General features: G+C 52.2%; 10 protein-coding genes across 10 annotated transcripts; 4 read left to right on the forward strand and 6 right to left on the reverse strand.

Annotated features, from left to right (window-relative positions):
• Positions 1 to 264: 264 nt before the first annotated feature.
• PtrM4_086600 (uncharacterized protein) lies at positions 265 to 826 on the reverse strand (the record flags this gene model as incomplete). Its single annotated transcript, XM_066106724.1, has 2 exons — positions 265 to 354; positions 422 to 826. 2 exons carry the CDS (start codon positions 824 to 826, stop codon positions 265 to 267), a joined length of 495 nt encoding a protein of 164 aa, XP_065963662.1.
• A 1,068-nt stretch (positions 827 to 1,894) lies between these two features.
• Positions 1,895 to 2,304, reverse strand: PtrM4_086610 (uncharacterized protein; the record flags this gene model as incomplete). The annotated part of the gene is made up of 2 exons (XM_066106725.1): positions 1,895 to 1,900; positions 1,936 to 2,304. The coding sequence occupies 2 exons, from the start codon at positions 2,302 to 2,304 to the stop codon at positions 1,895 to 1,897; spliced, it is 375 nt and encodes a 124-aa protein (XP_065963663.1).
• Positions 2,305 to 2,622: 318 nt separating this feature from the next.
• Positions 2,623 to 3,867, reverse strand: PtrM4_086620 (uncharacterized protein; the record flags this gene model as incomplete). Its single annotated transcript, XM_066106726.1, has 1 exon — positions 2,623 to 3,867. The coding sequence occupies one exon, from the start codon at positions 3,865 to 3,867 to the stop codon at positions 2,623 to 2,625; it is 1,245 nt and encodes a 414-aa protein (XP_065963664.1).
• Positions 3,868 to 4,696: 829 nt separating this feature from the next.
• On the reverse strand, positions 4,697 to 6,102 carry PtrM4_086630 (mitochondrial 54S ribosomal protein mL38; the record flags this gene model as incomplete). Its single annotated transcript, XM_001940073.2, has 2 exons — positions 4,697 to 5,442; positions 5,490 to 6,102. 2 exons carry the CDS (start codon positions 6,100 to 6,102, stop codon positions 4,697 to 4,699), a joined length of 1,359 nt encoding a protein of 452 aa, XP_001940108.2.
• A 223-nt stretch (positions 6,103 to 6,325) lies between these two features.
• Positions 6,326 to 8,053, forward strand: PtrM4_086640 (mitochondrial 54S ribosomal uL4m domain-containing protein; the record flags this gene model as incomplete). Its single annotated transcript, XM_001940072.2, has 1 exon — positions 6,326 to 8,053. One exon carries the CDS (start codon positions 6,326 to 6,328, stop codon positions 8,051 to 8,053), a length of 1,728 nt encoding a protein of 575 aa, XP_001940107.1.
• Positions 8,054 to 8,284: 231 nt separating this feature from the next.
• On the reverse strand, positions 8,285 to 9,148 carry PtrM4_086650 (InfC, Translation initiation factor 3 (IF-3); the record flags this gene model as incomplete). The annotated part of the gene is made up of 2 exons (XM_066106727.1): positions 8,285 to 8,292; positions 8,428 to 9,148. The coding sequence occupies 2 exons, from the start codon at positions 9,146 to 9,148 to the stop codon at positions 8,285 to 8,287; spliced, it is 729 nt and encodes a 242-aa protein (XP_065963665.1).
• A 277-nt stretch (positions 9,149 to 9,425) lies between these two features.
• PtrM4_086660 (autophagy protein 16) lies at positions 9,426 to 10,106 on the forward strand (the record flags this gene model as incomplete). Its single annotated transcript, XM_001940070.2, has 2 exons — positions 9,426 to 9,510; positions 9,568 to 10,106. 2 exons carry the CDS (start codon positions 9,426 to 9,428, stop codon positions 10,104 to 10,106), a joined length of 624 nt encoding a protein of 207 aa, XP_001940105.1.
• A 258-nt stretch (positions 10,107 to 10,364) lies between these two features.
• PtrM4_086670 (metal-dependent protease PAD1-JAB1 superfamily) lies at positions 10,365 to 11,518 on the forward strand (the record flags this gene model as incomplete). Its single annotated transcript, XM_066106728.1, has 2 exons — positions 10,365 to 10,389; positions 10,464 to 11,518. The coding sequence occupies 2 exons, from the start codon at positions 10,365 to 10,367 to the stop codon at positions 11,516 to 11,518; spliced, it is 1,080 nt and encodes a 359-aa protein (XP_065963666.1).
• Positions 11,519 to 11,787: 269 nt separating this feature from the next.
• On the reverse strand, positions 11,788 to 13,431 carry PtrM4_086680 (GlnS, Glutamyl- and glutaminyl-tRNA synthetase; the record flags this gene model as incomplete). The annotated part of the gene is made up of 1 exon (XM_001940068.1): positions 11,788 to 13,431. The coding sequence occupies one exon, from the start codon at positions 13,429 to 13,431 to the stop codon at positions 11,788 to 11,790; it is 1,644 nt and encodes a 547-aa protein (XP_001940103.1).
• A 358-nt stretch (positions 13,432 to 13,789) lies between these two features.
• Positions 13,790 to 15,174, forward strand: PtrM4_086690 (DnaJ, DnaJ-class molecular chaperone with C-terminal Zn finger domain protein; the record flags this gene model as incomplete). Its single annotated transcript, XM_066106729.1, has 3 exons — positions 13,790 to 13,864; positions 13,913 to 14,378; positions 14,426 to 15,174. The coding sequence occupies 3 exons, from the start codon at positions 13,790 to 13,792 to the stop codon at positions 15,172 to 15,174; spliced, it is 1,290 nt and encodes a 429-aa protein (XP_065963667.1).
• Between the last annotated feature and the right edge of the window lie 563 nt (positions 15,175 to 15,737).

Raw genomic sequence — 15,737 nt, forward strand, 5'->3', positions numbered from 1 at the left:
TTCGCGAATCTTCTAGCTGCTGCGACAGATGCCTCATTTCGCGCTGTAAAGGTGACCGCTGAATACGAGAGTGCCCTTCTGTCTGTAGCTCTGGCATATCTCCAGCTCGCGGGTGCCGTAGCTGTGGAGAGTGCTGTCTCATTTCTTGCTGCAGAGGTGACCGTTGATTGCGCGAGTGTCTCTCAGTTCGTGGATCTTGCAGGTTCCCAGATCGCGCCTGCACACTGTCGATATCAGCAATTTTTCTCCTTTCCGCTAGCTCAATCATTCTTTCTGCTTCTTGCGCTGGAATAGGTACGGTGGATCCCCATTCGGCGGCTGCATCACAAAAGTCGATAATGTCCAATCTCTCGGCTGGGATGCGTTAGTTTGTGGAAAACCTTCAACACGAGCTTATCTCACCATCATTTAGTGCTCTCACTCCTTCTGCGTCGTTGCTGCGCTGCCCTTGCCGCATTGAAGGATCTGGGTTCATCTGCATGAAGCGTACAGGGTACTTTGGCTGTCTCTTCATTCGCTTGATGATGTTCTGGTAGGTCGCAACATAGTCTTCTTTCCGGGGACCTGAGATCTTTGCCAGCGCATACGCTTGATCAAAAGGCGCAAGGAAATTGGTAACCCAGATAACGTCAGCATTGCGCTCTGCATAATAATCAAGGCTCTCGATGAGACGGCGTGCTAGGCGTAGTGCAAAGAGGCCGACGATGAGGAAATCGGCAGCTGTTGTAGGCGGTGAAGGTTGACGGGTGAGATGCGAATGCGGTGGCGCTGACGGAGCCCTGCCGATATCTGGCATTGGAGACAGAATATGCCTATGATTCTCCATGTTCGATACGCGCTGGTTGAGAGTGAGGGTTCGAAGGAATGAGCGTTGCAGTCAAGATTCACAGCCTTATGGTCTTGGCGTCAAACAATCACTGCCAGGTCACTAGTGCAGAAGCGACCCACGACTGCCACACTCTCAAACGCTACAACCGCAATACGGCTATGAATCAGATGACATTTCGAGGTCGCATGTTTTCATATCTACTACCAGGGGATCTAAGGTTCCTCCAAATTCCTTTTGATACTAAAAGGCTATTTTAGAACCAACTAAACTGGACGTCCCTGTTCCGTCCCATTCTTGGGCGTACCTACTATCTGCAAATCAACTCATTGCCATGCCGCCTATCGAAAACGATATGTACTTACTCCAAGAGACCCCTTCGTCTCCGGCACATAGAAAAATACGAACACAACGAACAATATTACATATACGAAATAAGACCTCCACAAAACTTTCTCAATCGCAACTGAATTAACCTGTTGATTGAAGCAAGTAGCAACAGCTTCCATAACCAGAATATCCTCTATTCTTTCCCCCAAAAAAGTAAAGATATAGACTACACTATCCCCCTCCAGTGCAACCCCCCTCCACACACCAACCTACTCCCTCACCTCACCCACAAACCTACCAACCCCCCTCCCCCTACCTATCCCCCCACCGCCCTCAAGAAAAAACCTCACAACCATCTCCGCCGCCCTCACAGCATCATCATCCTGATCAATTGCCTCCAACGCCCCCTCCAGCACCTTGGGCTGCCACTCCGGAAAGAAAAACTTCACAGTCTCCGCATTAACAAACCTATCAAACTCAAAGTGGCCTTGTAAAGTAAACACGCGACCAGCTTCATACAAGCCCTGTACGGCGCAATGCTGCGTACTACCCACCACCATCCAAGACGGCGGTAGCGTAGAACTGTCGGGTATAACAACATGATCGTGATGCACGAATTGCAATCTCAATTTTTTCCCTTCACCATCCACATCCCCATCCCCGCCACAGAACCGCCGCAGAAAATTAGCCTGGAGCGTAATCTCCCCAACACCCAATTCCCAGCCCTGGGGATCCTTCTCAACCCTAACCCCATACCGCCCCAGTAACGCCAGAGTCACAATCTGATGTCCAAAGCAGCTGCCAAAAATCCTAACACGCGGCTCCTTGTCGTACACGTCTTTGAGCCAGCGGGCTAGTTTGTGGATCCAGGGGATGTTGTCGTAGGCGGAGTTTGCAGAGCCGGAGATGACGATTGCGTCGAAGGCGGACAGGGAAGGGGGGTATTCGTTTTTTACCACGTTGAAATCTATGGATGTGATTGTTGTGGCTCCGTGGTGAGAGTCTGGTGTTTTGGAGAGGTTGGTAGCGGCGGTGGAGAGGAGGTGGTGGAAGATGCGGCCGTAAGTGGGGGTGGTATTGTTTTTGGCGATTACGGCTGGGACGGGGGTGTCTGCGTTTAGCATGCAGATGCGGATTATTTGTGGCATTCTTTTGGAACAATGGTTTTATGGAATTCTTCTTTTTGCTTCCTCTTTATTTTGCAAGAGAAAGATTATTTGTAGTGCACTATCGTACACGACTACGTATAGCATGTCCGAGTTCGGAAGTGAACTTGATAGCCGCTGATAAGCGGTTAACGTCAGGTCGCCGCGAATGACTCGTAGTTTGTCATGTCTACTTCACAACATAATATCGACGTTGTCGCAGCCACAATGTAATAACATTATTCATGTTTCATCATATCCACCGCTGTGGAATCACTTATTTCCCGTCATTACCTCAGTTCTACCACTTGAACAACCTCTTCACCAACCATCCTCACGCGCAAGAATATCCCAACCCACAAGCCGCCAAACCTCCTCACTAAACCATGCCTCCACATCTTTATCCTCAACCTTGGCAACATTCTGCATCGACGTAAGACGCATTGGTGGTAATGGCTTCGTCAGCACATCCAAGAATTCGTCATCGGCTTTGCTACCATACATGCATGCCACCAGTGTTCGCTGCAGACGATCTTTCGCCAGTGAACTCAAACGCGCTCGAGAAGCAGTTGCGGGGCTCTTCATGCTCATGTTACGGGAAACGCGATTCGACTGGCTCGAGCGAGCATTCTGCGGATTCATATGGTTTGGAGCCAGTCCCATTGCCCGTTCGAGGATCAATACGAGCACTTTCACTTCTAGCCGTATAGCGAGAGTCTCCGCATCGCGTTTAGCCGTCTCAATGTCGTCTTTTGGCTCAGGTGGCGGCAAGATGTTTGTTTCGATTGATGCACTACGGTGGTGCCCGAATGTGCAGTAGTAGAGACGCTTTCCCACACGTTCGAACAGAACGAACACAAAGCCATCAAAGATCTTTTGATGTACGGGATTCGACCTTTCCAAAAATCCGAGGAAACTGATGAGGAGATGGGCTACTGCGCGAGCAGATACTGATTCCTTGATGAGGTTGGCTGTTGCATTTCCTTTACTTCGCTTAGGCTGAGGTGGTTGAGATAGGAAGTCTTGCGCCGTCTGCCGAGCCGAGGATGCGACAGAAAGAAGTGCCGACTTGAACATATTTACCAGTTCACAAACGACCAGACTCGATAGTTGCGTACTTGCATTGGATTCTGTCAGCTTGGCCATGCCGACTAGAACCGACATGAACGCCCTGGCGCAAACGGAAAGTGCGATGGCGAAATCGGATTTGTCTTGATCCAGAGATTTTGCACCTAGATTCCTCCTTCCATGACGGGACAAGTGCTCGTAGTTGTGAGCAACAAAGTGTAGAACCTTTCCTACGCCTGAGGCAATGCGGACGAGGTTGGAGCAGAGGGCTTGGCCATCGGTTTCATTCGACCGACAGAGAGAGTATGCAGTATACAAAGCCTCTGTAAGTCGATTGCCATCATTGCCAAGTAATTCTAGGAAATCCATATCATCCTCGATTGTATCTTGGGCGGCAGCTGTGGGACGTTGAACTCGCTTTTGTGTCTGCTTCTTCCGTGTTGGACTTCGACCCGATGACACACTTGGAGACCTGTCTTCTCCATTTTGTATGATCATGTCGATATCCGGTGCCGTGGCACAAGAACTGGCCAGTGTCTTGTTGGATCGATCAAGTTTTGTATTGATATTTCGAAGATTCTCACACTCGTTTTCAGCATGCAGGCATCTGTGTTTCCAGTAGGTCGCTTGATCAATATAATGACCCGGATTGTCTCGCTTCCTTGGATCCAAGCCAAGCTTTATTTGAGCTCGAAGCTGCAGTAGATATTCTGCTAAGCTTAGCATGTGTGAATGATTGAATTTTATACGATTTACCTCGCACTTGCACGTTCCCAGGTTTAGTCCGAATGATAGAAAGAGCCAGAGCGATCTGCTCTTTCGATGGAAGGGGTGGCGAAGAGTGGTGAAGCTCGCTTGGTGCTTTGGAAGGCATATCGAGGAAGTGGCGAATCGGCAATGAGTGGAAGAGGTGACAACAATAATGGCGGGGTAGTCTTGGATAGCGACGACTGAAACAGATACGCCAGAGGAGAGAAAGAGAAGATGCCGACGTGGCAAGGCACGAGCTTCACCAATAGAATAGTGTGGAAGGTGGGAACGGAGACTGTGAGGTTAGGAAAGAGCGACCCAGGTGAACACCAACACCAGCGACCGCGGCTACTGGGGTATTCATCAGCCAACATTGCTCGTCTTTGCAAAAGACACCATTACAGAATTCCAAAGCAGCCCCATGTAGTGAGCAGTACTGTAGAGTTGGTCGCCAAGTCAGATTTCGACACATGTCTAGGTTTGAATGCATTTGCCATGGCGAGGTCTTGGGCATTGCCGAATAATGTACATGGAGCTTACAGTGGTATTTGCTATACAATTGGAGGTTTACATTATCTCACCGCATGCGCTCTGTCCGTCTCTTGTATGGAAGCGGCTCCACCCTCTTCCTCTTGAACTCGACGTCGATTTGATCCTTCATACCGGCACGCTCCATGACGCCGGCCATGCTGTCATCCCATTTCGTCCTGAACAGCGTAGCGGTAATGGCGCGAAGCTTGTTTTTGTCGGCAAAGCTTCGAAGCTTGAATCCGAAGCGCTCGGTGTCGGCAAACTTGGTAACATCCAACGGCTTTGCGCGATATTGCTCAAAGACAAAGATGCCAAGACGATGATACGGCGCACCCTTGTGAGAGATGGGAGCAACCCACGGTAGTGTAATCTTCTTAGCGCTCGGGTCTGCCTTCTTTTGGTCTTCCTGTGCTATACGCTGGAGTGGTATGGATGTGCTAGTTGGCGAGATTGGGATGTTTGAGGCAATCAAATGGCATCGGTACGTGAAGCTGTCGCTCTGTTGTACCGGCACATCGGCATCCACAACGACGACTGTGACTAGCTTCTCTCCTGGCGTGAAGGTCTGGACGTTCAGGCGAGGCATGTTCTCCGAGATGGCAGAATCGACAAAGTCGCCAGGTGCAACATTTCTTCGTCCGAAACCAAGATCGATATCTGCCTCAAGGTTCAACGACGGAAAAATGTCGGGAATGATTGCTAATTGGGTGATGCGCTGTTCAAGCACGAGACGCTTGTATTGCCGCCATTTTTTGTCTGCGAGGTAACGGTAGATGGGCTTGTTCATGTCGCCTTGCAGTCGTTAGTCAATTGCAGTAGGATGGAGTGACATGTCCTACCCAGGCCATCCTCGAACTTGCGCTTCACCACCGGGTCATTGATGTCGGCCAGAACGACCAACATATCCAAGTAATTCCTCATACTTCGCAGCTTTTGATGCTTGGCTATTTCGCCCCCGCTCAGGCTAGCATCTTGGGCCATTAAGTTCTTTATCCGCAGCTGCTGTCTCTCGATGTCCTTGATTTTCTCCTGTCTGTCCTCGAGCAAGACCTTTCTAGCCTCCTGAAAACATTGATAGGGTAATTGTTCAAAAGGAATCTCGGCGGCCTTCTGGATGGCGGAACGACGAAGGACTGCACGACGACGGCGGGATCCAACAGGCTGCACATGCTCTCTTCGCAAAAGTCGACGTTCCTGCTTCTTGTTCTCCACCATTTGAGGGTCTAGCGTGCCCCATTTCTGCATGTATTCTGGAACTTGGTCGGGAGCAGCATTTTGGGCAGCGCCCTCTTTGGGGTTTGACGGCGGAGTCGCATTCGTGGGCTGTGTCTGCACTTCTTCACGGGCTACCGCCGACGTCGAAAGCAGGCGGCGCGTGCCATTGGCGCTGGGTATTTGGCGCACGCATCGCACACAGGCAATGAATTGGCGTATAGACGGCGTCGAGGCCATGGCGGAGTGCTGGTGTCGTCACGGTCCAAGGAGACAATGGTGGTGGTGGAAAATGTGGTGATGCTTACTAGCGCGCGGCTTCTTTTCAGACCTCCGCCTCAACTCCGCGCCTGCGACAGCGACATTTTGGACACCCGACCGGCATGGCTTCCACCACCATATCCACGCCGATACGGGGCGTCACACGCCAATTGACCAGGCTGTCGATACGGCAACATCGACCATGTGTCCGCTGCGCCGTAGGCTTCCCCACCATGATGACATGCGACATGCTAATCTCTCCAAGAAATCTCTATGCACACCCACGGCCCGCTCCATAACAACGTCTGCCCCTTCCCAGGCCACCGTCTCTGATGTCAGGATCAAAACTATCAAGCAGGCTCCCGGCTATGTGCCCGTCACACCATTGGAGCACCAAACCGTGCTTGCAACCATCCACCAATTCCCCTCCCTCGAGCCGCTACGCTTTGAAAAATACCCTGCAAACCACCTCTATCTTCCGACAAGACGAGACATTCTGCATCGCGCCGTTGTGTATGAGGGTGACGCTACCCGATTAGGTACCGCCTCGACCAAGACAAGACATGAGGTACACGGTTCGCGAAGAAAAGTACGACCGCAGAAGGGAACAGGTCATGCTCGATTGGGAGATCGAATGTCGCCTATGTTGAGGGGTGGAGGTGTTGCATTCGGTCCCAAGCCGCGGGACTTTTCCTCAGAGTTGCCCAAGAAGGTCTACGACCTTGCCTTCCGGACTGCTCTTTCCTACCGTTTCCGTAAGGGCGAGCTCATCATCGTCGATAATGCCATGGAGCTGGAGAGTCCTTCGACCAGGTTGTTGGCGGATATTTTCAGACACCACGAGAAGTTGTGGGGCAGGGGCCGGAGTCTAATGGTGACATTGGAGGAGCGCCCATTGCTGGAACAAGCACTGGTGGACATGGACCGCCGCAAACAGGCTATTCTTTGGAACAAAGTCGACGTCAAGTACTTGCTGGAACTGTCGCGCATCATTATCGAGCGTGACGCTCTGCAAAACATTCTCCTTTCTCACGAAGAAGACCTTACACACAAGGCGATCCAGCCATGGCACAAGGGTCTTGTTCGCTCATTACCGCCATCTAACCTCGAATCCACCATTGGATGGGAAGATTTCCGCCAGCTTTCACTTGCGAAACCCGAAGAAAAGGAAGCCACCCGCATTGAAGTCTACGGCAACGTAGCGGCAGCACGCTACGGATACGCCGAAACTCTACCGCAGGGCACCAAGCGCACCGAGATGACACTCTCAGCCTATGAATTGCTCACCGAAGCCAAGCAACTTGAGTTTGAAAAGAAGACGGGCCTCACATTTTCCGACTACAGCCAAAACACAAATACGGACGACTTCCCCCGAGCGAAAGCACTAGACTACCAAATCAGCATCAAAAACGATCTCGTCGACCAAACCGCACAGACGAACCGCTTACTGGCGGAGAAGTACCTGGTAGATGTCCGCGAGCTCGAACTGCAGAAGCTAGAACTGCTAAGCGAGGCTTCTCTTCTCGCCGCCCAAATCTTCGAACAACTTCGTGACACTCTGGAGCTCATGGGCGAAGCGGAAAGAGCGGAGGAAATGCTCGAGGCGGCTCGGAACGAGAGGACTAGCATTGAGGAAATTGAACTGAATACACTCGAGGCAAGAGTGGAATTGTCAAGGCAGATTGCCATGGTCGCTGGTATGCAGGGTGACTTTATAAGGCAGGAGAAGATGCAGCAGGAGGTTGAAGCGCGTGAGCAAGAGTTGGAGACAAGGAGAGTGGAGATTGAGGCTCAAAATGCCTTGTTGGAGGAGGCGAGTGAGGAGGTGGATGGTGCACCGGAGGAAACGGGAAGTGTGATTGATGTTGAGGGTCGTGTCGCTGAGCCAAGCAAAGAGGAGAGGTCTAGCAAAGAGGAAAGAAGACTATAGGTTCTTCGCATTATGTTATTGTACAGTATATCTACAGAAATTCATGGATTGTAGCTGCGTCATAGCCATATGACATGACAAGTATGTTACAGGTGATTATTGACCGGTAGCTGCCCTAGTCATCACTCTCTGCATCTTCGACGATTCTATCCTCATCTCTTCACTGCCGCGGCTCGGCATTTTGGATGATGATCATGTCGCATCTAACTCATTAGGTCGTCCAACAGTCCTTCACGCCACTTTTTGCTCGGCCCCTCCCGTATTTTCCACCTCGTCTGTCTCTTCATACCTGTTCTTCTTACTCTTCTTGTCCTCACCTTCGATCTTCTTCCCCTTCAAAACCAGCAACATGAGACCCCCAACAGTCCCCTCACTCTTCATTTCCGAAGCGCCCTTGCACTCGGCTACAACATCCCTGACAGCCTGAAGAACCGCTTCCGCCTCCTCAGGAGTAGCCTTCTTAACGGACCCCTTCCTCCCCTCTGCCTTGAGCGTAACCTCAACTTTCCTCCCCTGCTTAAGAAACTTTCTCACTCGCTCCAGCCGGTGCCCCAAGTCACCCTTTGCAATAGCCCAGTTGATTTCAAGCGTTTTGGCAGAATCGCCTTTTTCCTGCTTGCGAATGAGCTCGAGCTTGCGCTGGTGTTGCTCTCGAAGCTCAATCTTGGTCATGATACGGCATGTAGGTGGGTGATCAGGATCTGGACGATCGAACTCGTCCACTTTTCCTGGATTGACTTCAACCAGGTGGTACGTTACTCTATTGTAGCTTGTCAGGGCCTCGACGAGCGGGACACCAGGGGTGAATTCGCCCTTTTCGTTGACGAGGTTGATGTACTCGGAGTTGATGGCGGAGTCGATGACGAAGTGGTCAGAGATGGCATGGCGGCGCGTGTCTTTTGTGTACTTGACGGTGCGAATACATGTTCGAGATGTGAGGCTAGGCGTAGAGGCGGCGATGGCCGTGGGCGTAGAGATTGGTGGTGCGAAAGCTGGCGCATAGATGAGCGGAATGGAGGTTGTGCTACGGAGCGTAGGGGCGATGAAGACGCGGTAGAGGGCGCGCGATGTGCTGGGGATGTGTGAGGGTGGCATCATGGGCAATTGGTGGTGAATTGGTTTCCCCCGCGCCCGCTAGTGTTGAAGTGTGAAGGGTAGGCTTGGGAGGCGTCCAACTTTTCGGGTGGCTGCCCGCTAGCAGGGGTCGAATCGGAGCAGCGACGACCCCCGAGACGCCGCAGAGCCCCGCCAGCTCACTTGCTCCCTCCATGGTGACGGAGCCCTTTTCAGCCCACGATATGTAGCACAACACCATGATATCAACAGTACCGAATCACTCCTCTTTCGACCTTTCGCAACCTTACCTACCGCCATGAGTAATCCACTGGCCGAATATTTAACTGCACTCGAGGCACGCGATGCGCACGAGAAGGCGCATGAGGACTATATCAACGCCTGTATGTGATCATGTGTCGCAAGGCGGGCTGTGACGAAGGAAAACTCAACGAGTATAGACACAAAGCTCGCCGACCGTACTGCGACCTTCACACACGATGCCTCCACGCCAGAGCCCAACCCCTCCTCCGGCGCAACAACCAAGACAGTCATATCAAAAGGGAAAGGTCCTGCCTCAACAGATGATGCCCCTACATCTGCAGTTGCACAGTTACGCGCCGAGCTGGCATCTACACAGCGCACCCGCGGCGACTTGGAAGCGCAACTCAGCACACTATCCGCCCAACTTTCCGCCCTCAAAGCCTCAGACACGCAGCAGAAGCAGCGCATAGAACAGCTTGAGAAGATGAGGACAGCACTGGAAAGGCGGGGCAAGGACAAAGCAGAGGAACTCAAGGGTAAAGGCAGGCTTGTTGAAGAGGTGCACGACGAGATGGTGGCGCTGAATCTGCAGTTGAACATGGCGGAGCAGGAAAAGGAGAAGCTGCGAAAGGAAAACGACGAGCTCACTAGGCGGTGGATGAAGAAGATGGAGGAAGAGGCTAAGACGATGAATGAGCGATCGGGCTGGGAGGATCAGTCGCGGAGGAGGAAGTAGGCGACATGTTAGATTATCAATAAACATGTCTGTTGGGTATGGCCTTACTTGGCACATGTCTGACATTCCCTGAGCTACTTCCTATTTCATTCCGCTATCGCAATTGCATTCACTCACTTTACTGTTTCCAAGGGTGCCCGCTGGTGCCTGCACATGTCTTGGCGTTAGCGAGCTCCCCGCAATACTGTAGTACAGCCCGCCTACCACTACCTCTACGGAACCCAAACTCGTCCAAGAAGCTCTATCCAGTCTTCAACCATGGGTACCGCACTCAAGACATGGGGTAAGTTGAAGAATGCATGTAGTTTGGAGAAGCTACACCCCGCAATACCACGCCGCTGCTAACCACGACACCAGAGCTCGAGAACGCCGTCAAGCTCGTCGACCCCAGCAAAGACGCCCTCTACGACTACTCGGCCTCTGCGCAGAAAGCCATCAATGAAGCGCACCCATGGCGAACCGATCCCCACTACTTCACCTCTGTCCGCATCTCGGCCATTGCCCTCCTCAAGATGGTCATGCATGCGCGATCAGGCGGTTCCCTTGAAGTCATGGGCTTGATGTTGGGCAAGATTGAAGCACACACGTTTGTCGTAACAGACGCCTTCAGGTTACCCGTCGAAGGCACCGAGACGCGAGTGAATGCGCAAGACGAAGCAAACGAGTACATGGTGGAATTCCTGCAGCGGGCGCGAGAGCAAGGCCAAATGGAGAACGCCGTGGGTTGGTATCATTCACATCCCGGCTATGGTTGCTGGCTCTCTGGTATCGACGTCAATACGCAAAAGACGCAGCAACAGTTCCAGGACCCCTTCTGCGCCATCGTCATCGACCCCGACCGCACTGTGTCTGCAGGCAAGGTTGAGATTGGCGCTTTCCGCACGTACAAGGACGAGTACGTGGAGAGTACGGCAAAGGCTACCGGGGCCTCCAAGCACACGGGTGGCACTGATAGCGACGGGTTTGAGACGATTCCGCTCGGCAAGATTGAAGACTTTGGTGCGCATGCTAGTCACTACTACTCTCTTGAAGTCTCGCACTTCAAGTCGTCGCTCGACGCCAAGCTACTCGAGGCACTATGGAACAAGTACTGGGTCCAGACACTGTCCTCATCCCCGCTCATCTCGAACCGCGAATACGGCACAAAGCAGATTTCAGATCTTGCGCGCAAAATGCAGCAGGAGAACAGCAATGGCAAGCGCTTCAAGGGCGGACCGACGTATGCGTCCGGCAACGACACCAAGAATCAGTTGACCAAGCTAGGCGCGGCGGGAAGCAAGATTGCGCGCGAAGAGGACATGGGACTTTTGGCGGCAAAGGTCAAGGATACCATTTTCAACCTCGCCAACGGCAATGGCAGTAGCAATGGCGAACAAGCCAAGAGCCCAGAGGTGGAAATGGAGACGTCGTAGGTAGGGTAATGACTGGAAAGCATGTCAGGGCGTTTAGGCGTGGGCGCATAACGGGGTATAGAAACATGGAATGAATAGGATGATATGATATCACTGTGCTTGTATGAGAGCACGCAAGTATATGAAAATGAATAGCAAATCAACAGAAACACTTTGAACATATCATGTCTATCATCTTGTATCTTGTACACTTGAGCCATGTTATCCCATCTTTCTACATATTTACAACTCACTAAAACATACACCTATCATACACCCTCCCTAGCCATCTATACCTCGACCCCCAGTCTAGCTAGCGTCTCCCTCCTCCCCAAAATCAACATGACATCATAAATCCGCATCCCCTCATCCTGCCCCGTAACCATCTTGCGCAAATAATGATACACATCCTTTGCTTTCGGTCTCTTCTCCTCCGGCCCCTGATCAATCATGACATGAATCTTGCCCATGATGCTTTCCCTATTCCACTCGTCCTCGCTTAATTGGCCCAGTATCTGCGTGCGCAAGGGGATATCCGAGGTTGTTGTCATGGGCGGGGTTTTGTCAAAGGGGCGCAGAGGGGTGAAGAGGAACGAGTTTCTGTAGAGGAATTCGTTTGCGTTTGTGTAGTTTTCTGCGTCGGCGGTGATGATGGAGCGGATGTAGTCGTTTAGGGAGGAGGAGGAGCCGACAATGGCTTTCCAGTCTTGATAAGGGGAGTCTGGGGATGTGAGTAAAGACGCGACATTATTGACCATTTCCTCTAGGTATTCCCCGCCCTTTTCCGCGCGTTGCAACGCGTGTTTACGCTGGAGGAACTGCATTTTACCAAACGTGACGGTCGTGTTTCCCTTTGTGAATTTGAGGGAGAAGTTCTTGACGAGCGTAGCCAGGTCCATGACGTCTTTTTTCTCGCGGTGGCTCCACCCGAGTAAGGCGGCGAAGTTGGTGAGGGTTTCGGGGAAGATTTCCATTTCGCGGAAGGCGGTGATGTCCGTGTCGAAGTTGCGCTTGCTGAGCTTGTTGCCGGCTTCGTCGACGAGGAGGCCGACGTGGGCGAAGGCGGGGGGTGTCCAACCGAAAGCTTGGTACATGGCAATGTGCTTGGGTGTGCTGGGCATCCATTCGCTGCCACGGATTACATGTGTGATCTTCATGAGGTGGTCGTCTACGACGTTGGCGAGGTGGTAGGTAGGTAGGCCATCCGACTTGAGTAGGATGGGGTCTTCGTAGGCGGATTCGGTGACATGTCCTCGTCGTTTGAGCGGGCGAAAGGTGCCGTAGATGAGGTCCTTGTAGGTTGGATACTGGTCGGGAACCTTGAGACGTATCGTGTGCGATTCACCCTTTGAAGCGCGGTCGTCGCTTTCTTCCTTTGGTATGACGGCGCATGTGCGGTCGTAGTCTGTCGCAATGCCTAGTTTGTGTCGGTGTTCGGCCAGGGCATTCAAGCGCTCCGTCGAGCAGAAACAGCGGTATGCATTTCCTGATTCCAACAAGGTATGCGCGTGCTCTTTGTAGATTGCGCTTCGCTCGGATTGCTTGTACGGCCCGTATGGACCTCCGACTTCTGGCCCTTCATCCCATTGCAGTCCCGCCCATCGTAGATCGTCAAAGAGTCGCTGCTCGGCGTCGTGTACCGTCCGTTTCTGGTCTGTATCCTCAATGCGCAGGAGGAATTGGCCTCCTGTCCTCTTGGCGAGGAGGTAGTTGAAGAGTGCTGTTCGCAAAGAGCCTAGGTGCAGATAACCCGTCGGCGATGGTGCAAACCGCGTCCGTGCGGGAAATGTTGGTAAGGCGGGGTTAGGTTTATGGTCCTTGGCCGACTCAAACGAGATGGGACGTCGTGATGGGCGTGAAAGCCGGCAAAGACACGAGCGGCAGGTGTAGGTGGAGACCAGAGGGCGGCGGAGCAAGCAAAAAGACATGGCCATGTTGATGCGACGCAGCGCTGCAGCAGCTTGCAATTCGCGACTGCAAAAATGACGGACAGGGATCTCCGGCCTAGTGCGGGCGGTATCTTAACTTTACAACGGCTCGACAAACCTGGAGAAAGTTTGTCGCTCTCACCTGTAGTGCGTGTGAGTGCCTTTATATCCTGTCGCACCTCCTCTACCCTTGTTTTATATACTTCTTGAAGACTCAACTTTGTCCAATACCCCAAAGTTTACCGTCTACCCATACCAAAAAGTAAGTATCATCTACTACTTCATGACGCCATGCTAACAAAGTCGCAGTGGATGAGGAAATCGACCTCTACGGTATGCATGCGCCTCATGGCGCCCGTCGTTTATGCTAAGGATAACAGAGGTTCTCGACATCGAGAAGGGCGCAAGCAAAACCGAAATCAAAAAGGCATACCACAAGGTTCGCATACTGCACAGTGTCCGCGACCACCAGACTTACATTTACCAGGCCGCACTAGCACATCACCCCGACAAGGTCGCAGAAGACGACCGCGCAGAGGCTGAAATCCGCTTCAAGGCTGCGAAACAAGCCTACGAAATCCTCTCCGACGATGACAAGCGACATATGTACGATACCCATGGCATGGCCGCCTTTGATCCCTCTAACGGAGGTATGGGCGGCGGCGGGCCCGACATGGACGACATCTTTGCGCAAATGTTCGGCGGCATGGGTGGCATGGGTGGATTTGGAGGAATGCCAGGTATGGGAGGCATGGGCGGCATGCCAGGCGGGCGAAATGTACCGCGCAAAGGACGATCAGTCGAGCAAGAATACGAGGTCACGCTAGAAGAACTTTACAAAGGCAAGACGACAAAGTTCTCAAACACGAAGAACATCATTTGTTCCTTGTGCAAGGGCAGCGGCGGCAAACAGGGCGCAAAGAGCAACGCATGTGCCGTTTGTAATGGACGCGGTATGCTCGTCATCACTCACTTGAAATCTCAAAACTAACACATCTAGGTGCCAAGCAAGTTCTCCGCCAAGTTGGGCCCGGTCTTGTTACACAAGAGACTGTTGCATGTGGTAACTGTCAAGGTTCCGGCCAGGTCATCCCCGAGAAGCAACGCTGCAAGAAGTGCAAGGGCAACAAAGTCGTCGAGACGAAGAACGTACTTGAACTCTACATCCCGCGCGGTGCCCGACAAGGCGAGCGCATAGTACTAGCAGGCGAAGCAGATCAACTACCAGATCAAGAACCAGGCGACATCATCTTCACCCTCACCGAGGCCCATCACGATGTCTTCGAGCGCGCAGGAGCGGATCTGAGAGCAGAGCTAAAAGTCAGCTTAGTCGAGGCCCTCACAGGCTTCAACCGCGTCGTCATCACACACCTCGACGGCAGGGGTCTCAAGCTCCACGTCCAGCAGCCCGACGGCAACGTCCTGCGTCCCGGCCAGGTACTCAAAATCCAAGGCGAAGGCATGCCCATGAAGAAGAGCGACGCAAGAGGCGACCTCTACCTCGTCGTCGACGTCGAGTTCCCCGAAGATGGCTGGCTCAAAAACGACGCGGCCGTCCAAAAAGTCCGAGACGCATTACCAAAGAGCGACATGCCTGAAGAAAAACACGAGGAGGTCGAGGAGGTCGAAGTCGAATGGGATGCTGAGATGGAGGACTTTGGTGCTGGTAGTGGTGATCCCCGCGCGGGAGGTGGGGAGTGGGAAGACGACGATGATGAAGAGGCGGGGCCGCAGTGTGCGACGCAATAGAGGGGTGGTTATTAAATCTGGCCTTGTCTACCGTATGATTGACGAATGAATATGCATGGTCTTGGCGTTGGTTGGTGGTGAGGTGGGGACATGATGATGACCTCGGGGTGATGATGGCTTTTGGGTTCAATCATGTTTAGAAACATCGCTTTAGATTGGTTTCAATGGCCCCGACGCTGGAAGGATGTGTAAAATCTTATTTCTCTTTTTATGCCAAGATTCTGGTGGCGTGAAGTGCGATTGTGTGGGTGTTTGCTGTGATGGTGTGAAAGTTTGTGGTTTAATGATGGGTATGGGGGATTGTCGAGTGAGTTTACTTATTCACGTCTTGCGAGTTATGGGGGGTCGGGTATCCTGCTTATTGTGACTATGTTGTAGGAATTCAAGTTAAGATTTACACAAGTCAAGCAAGAGACGACATTAACATATAGAACTAATTAGGCTAACACCCTCCAGGCTAGGGTTCCTCTTCGATCCCGAAATTGCTGCGTCAAATTAATCTTTTCAAGTCTTTTGGATATGGTAATTTGTGGTGCAACACCCTCATCTCATACCCAATTACC

Source organism: Pyrenophora tritici-repentis, chromosome 3 (genome assembly GCF_003171515.1).
Source record: "Pyrenophora tritici-repentis strain M4 chromosome 3, whole genome shotgun sequence".
NCBI lineage: Eukaryota > Fungi > Ascomycota > Dothideomycetes > Pleosporales > Pleosporaceae > Pyrenophora > Pyrenophora tritici-repentis.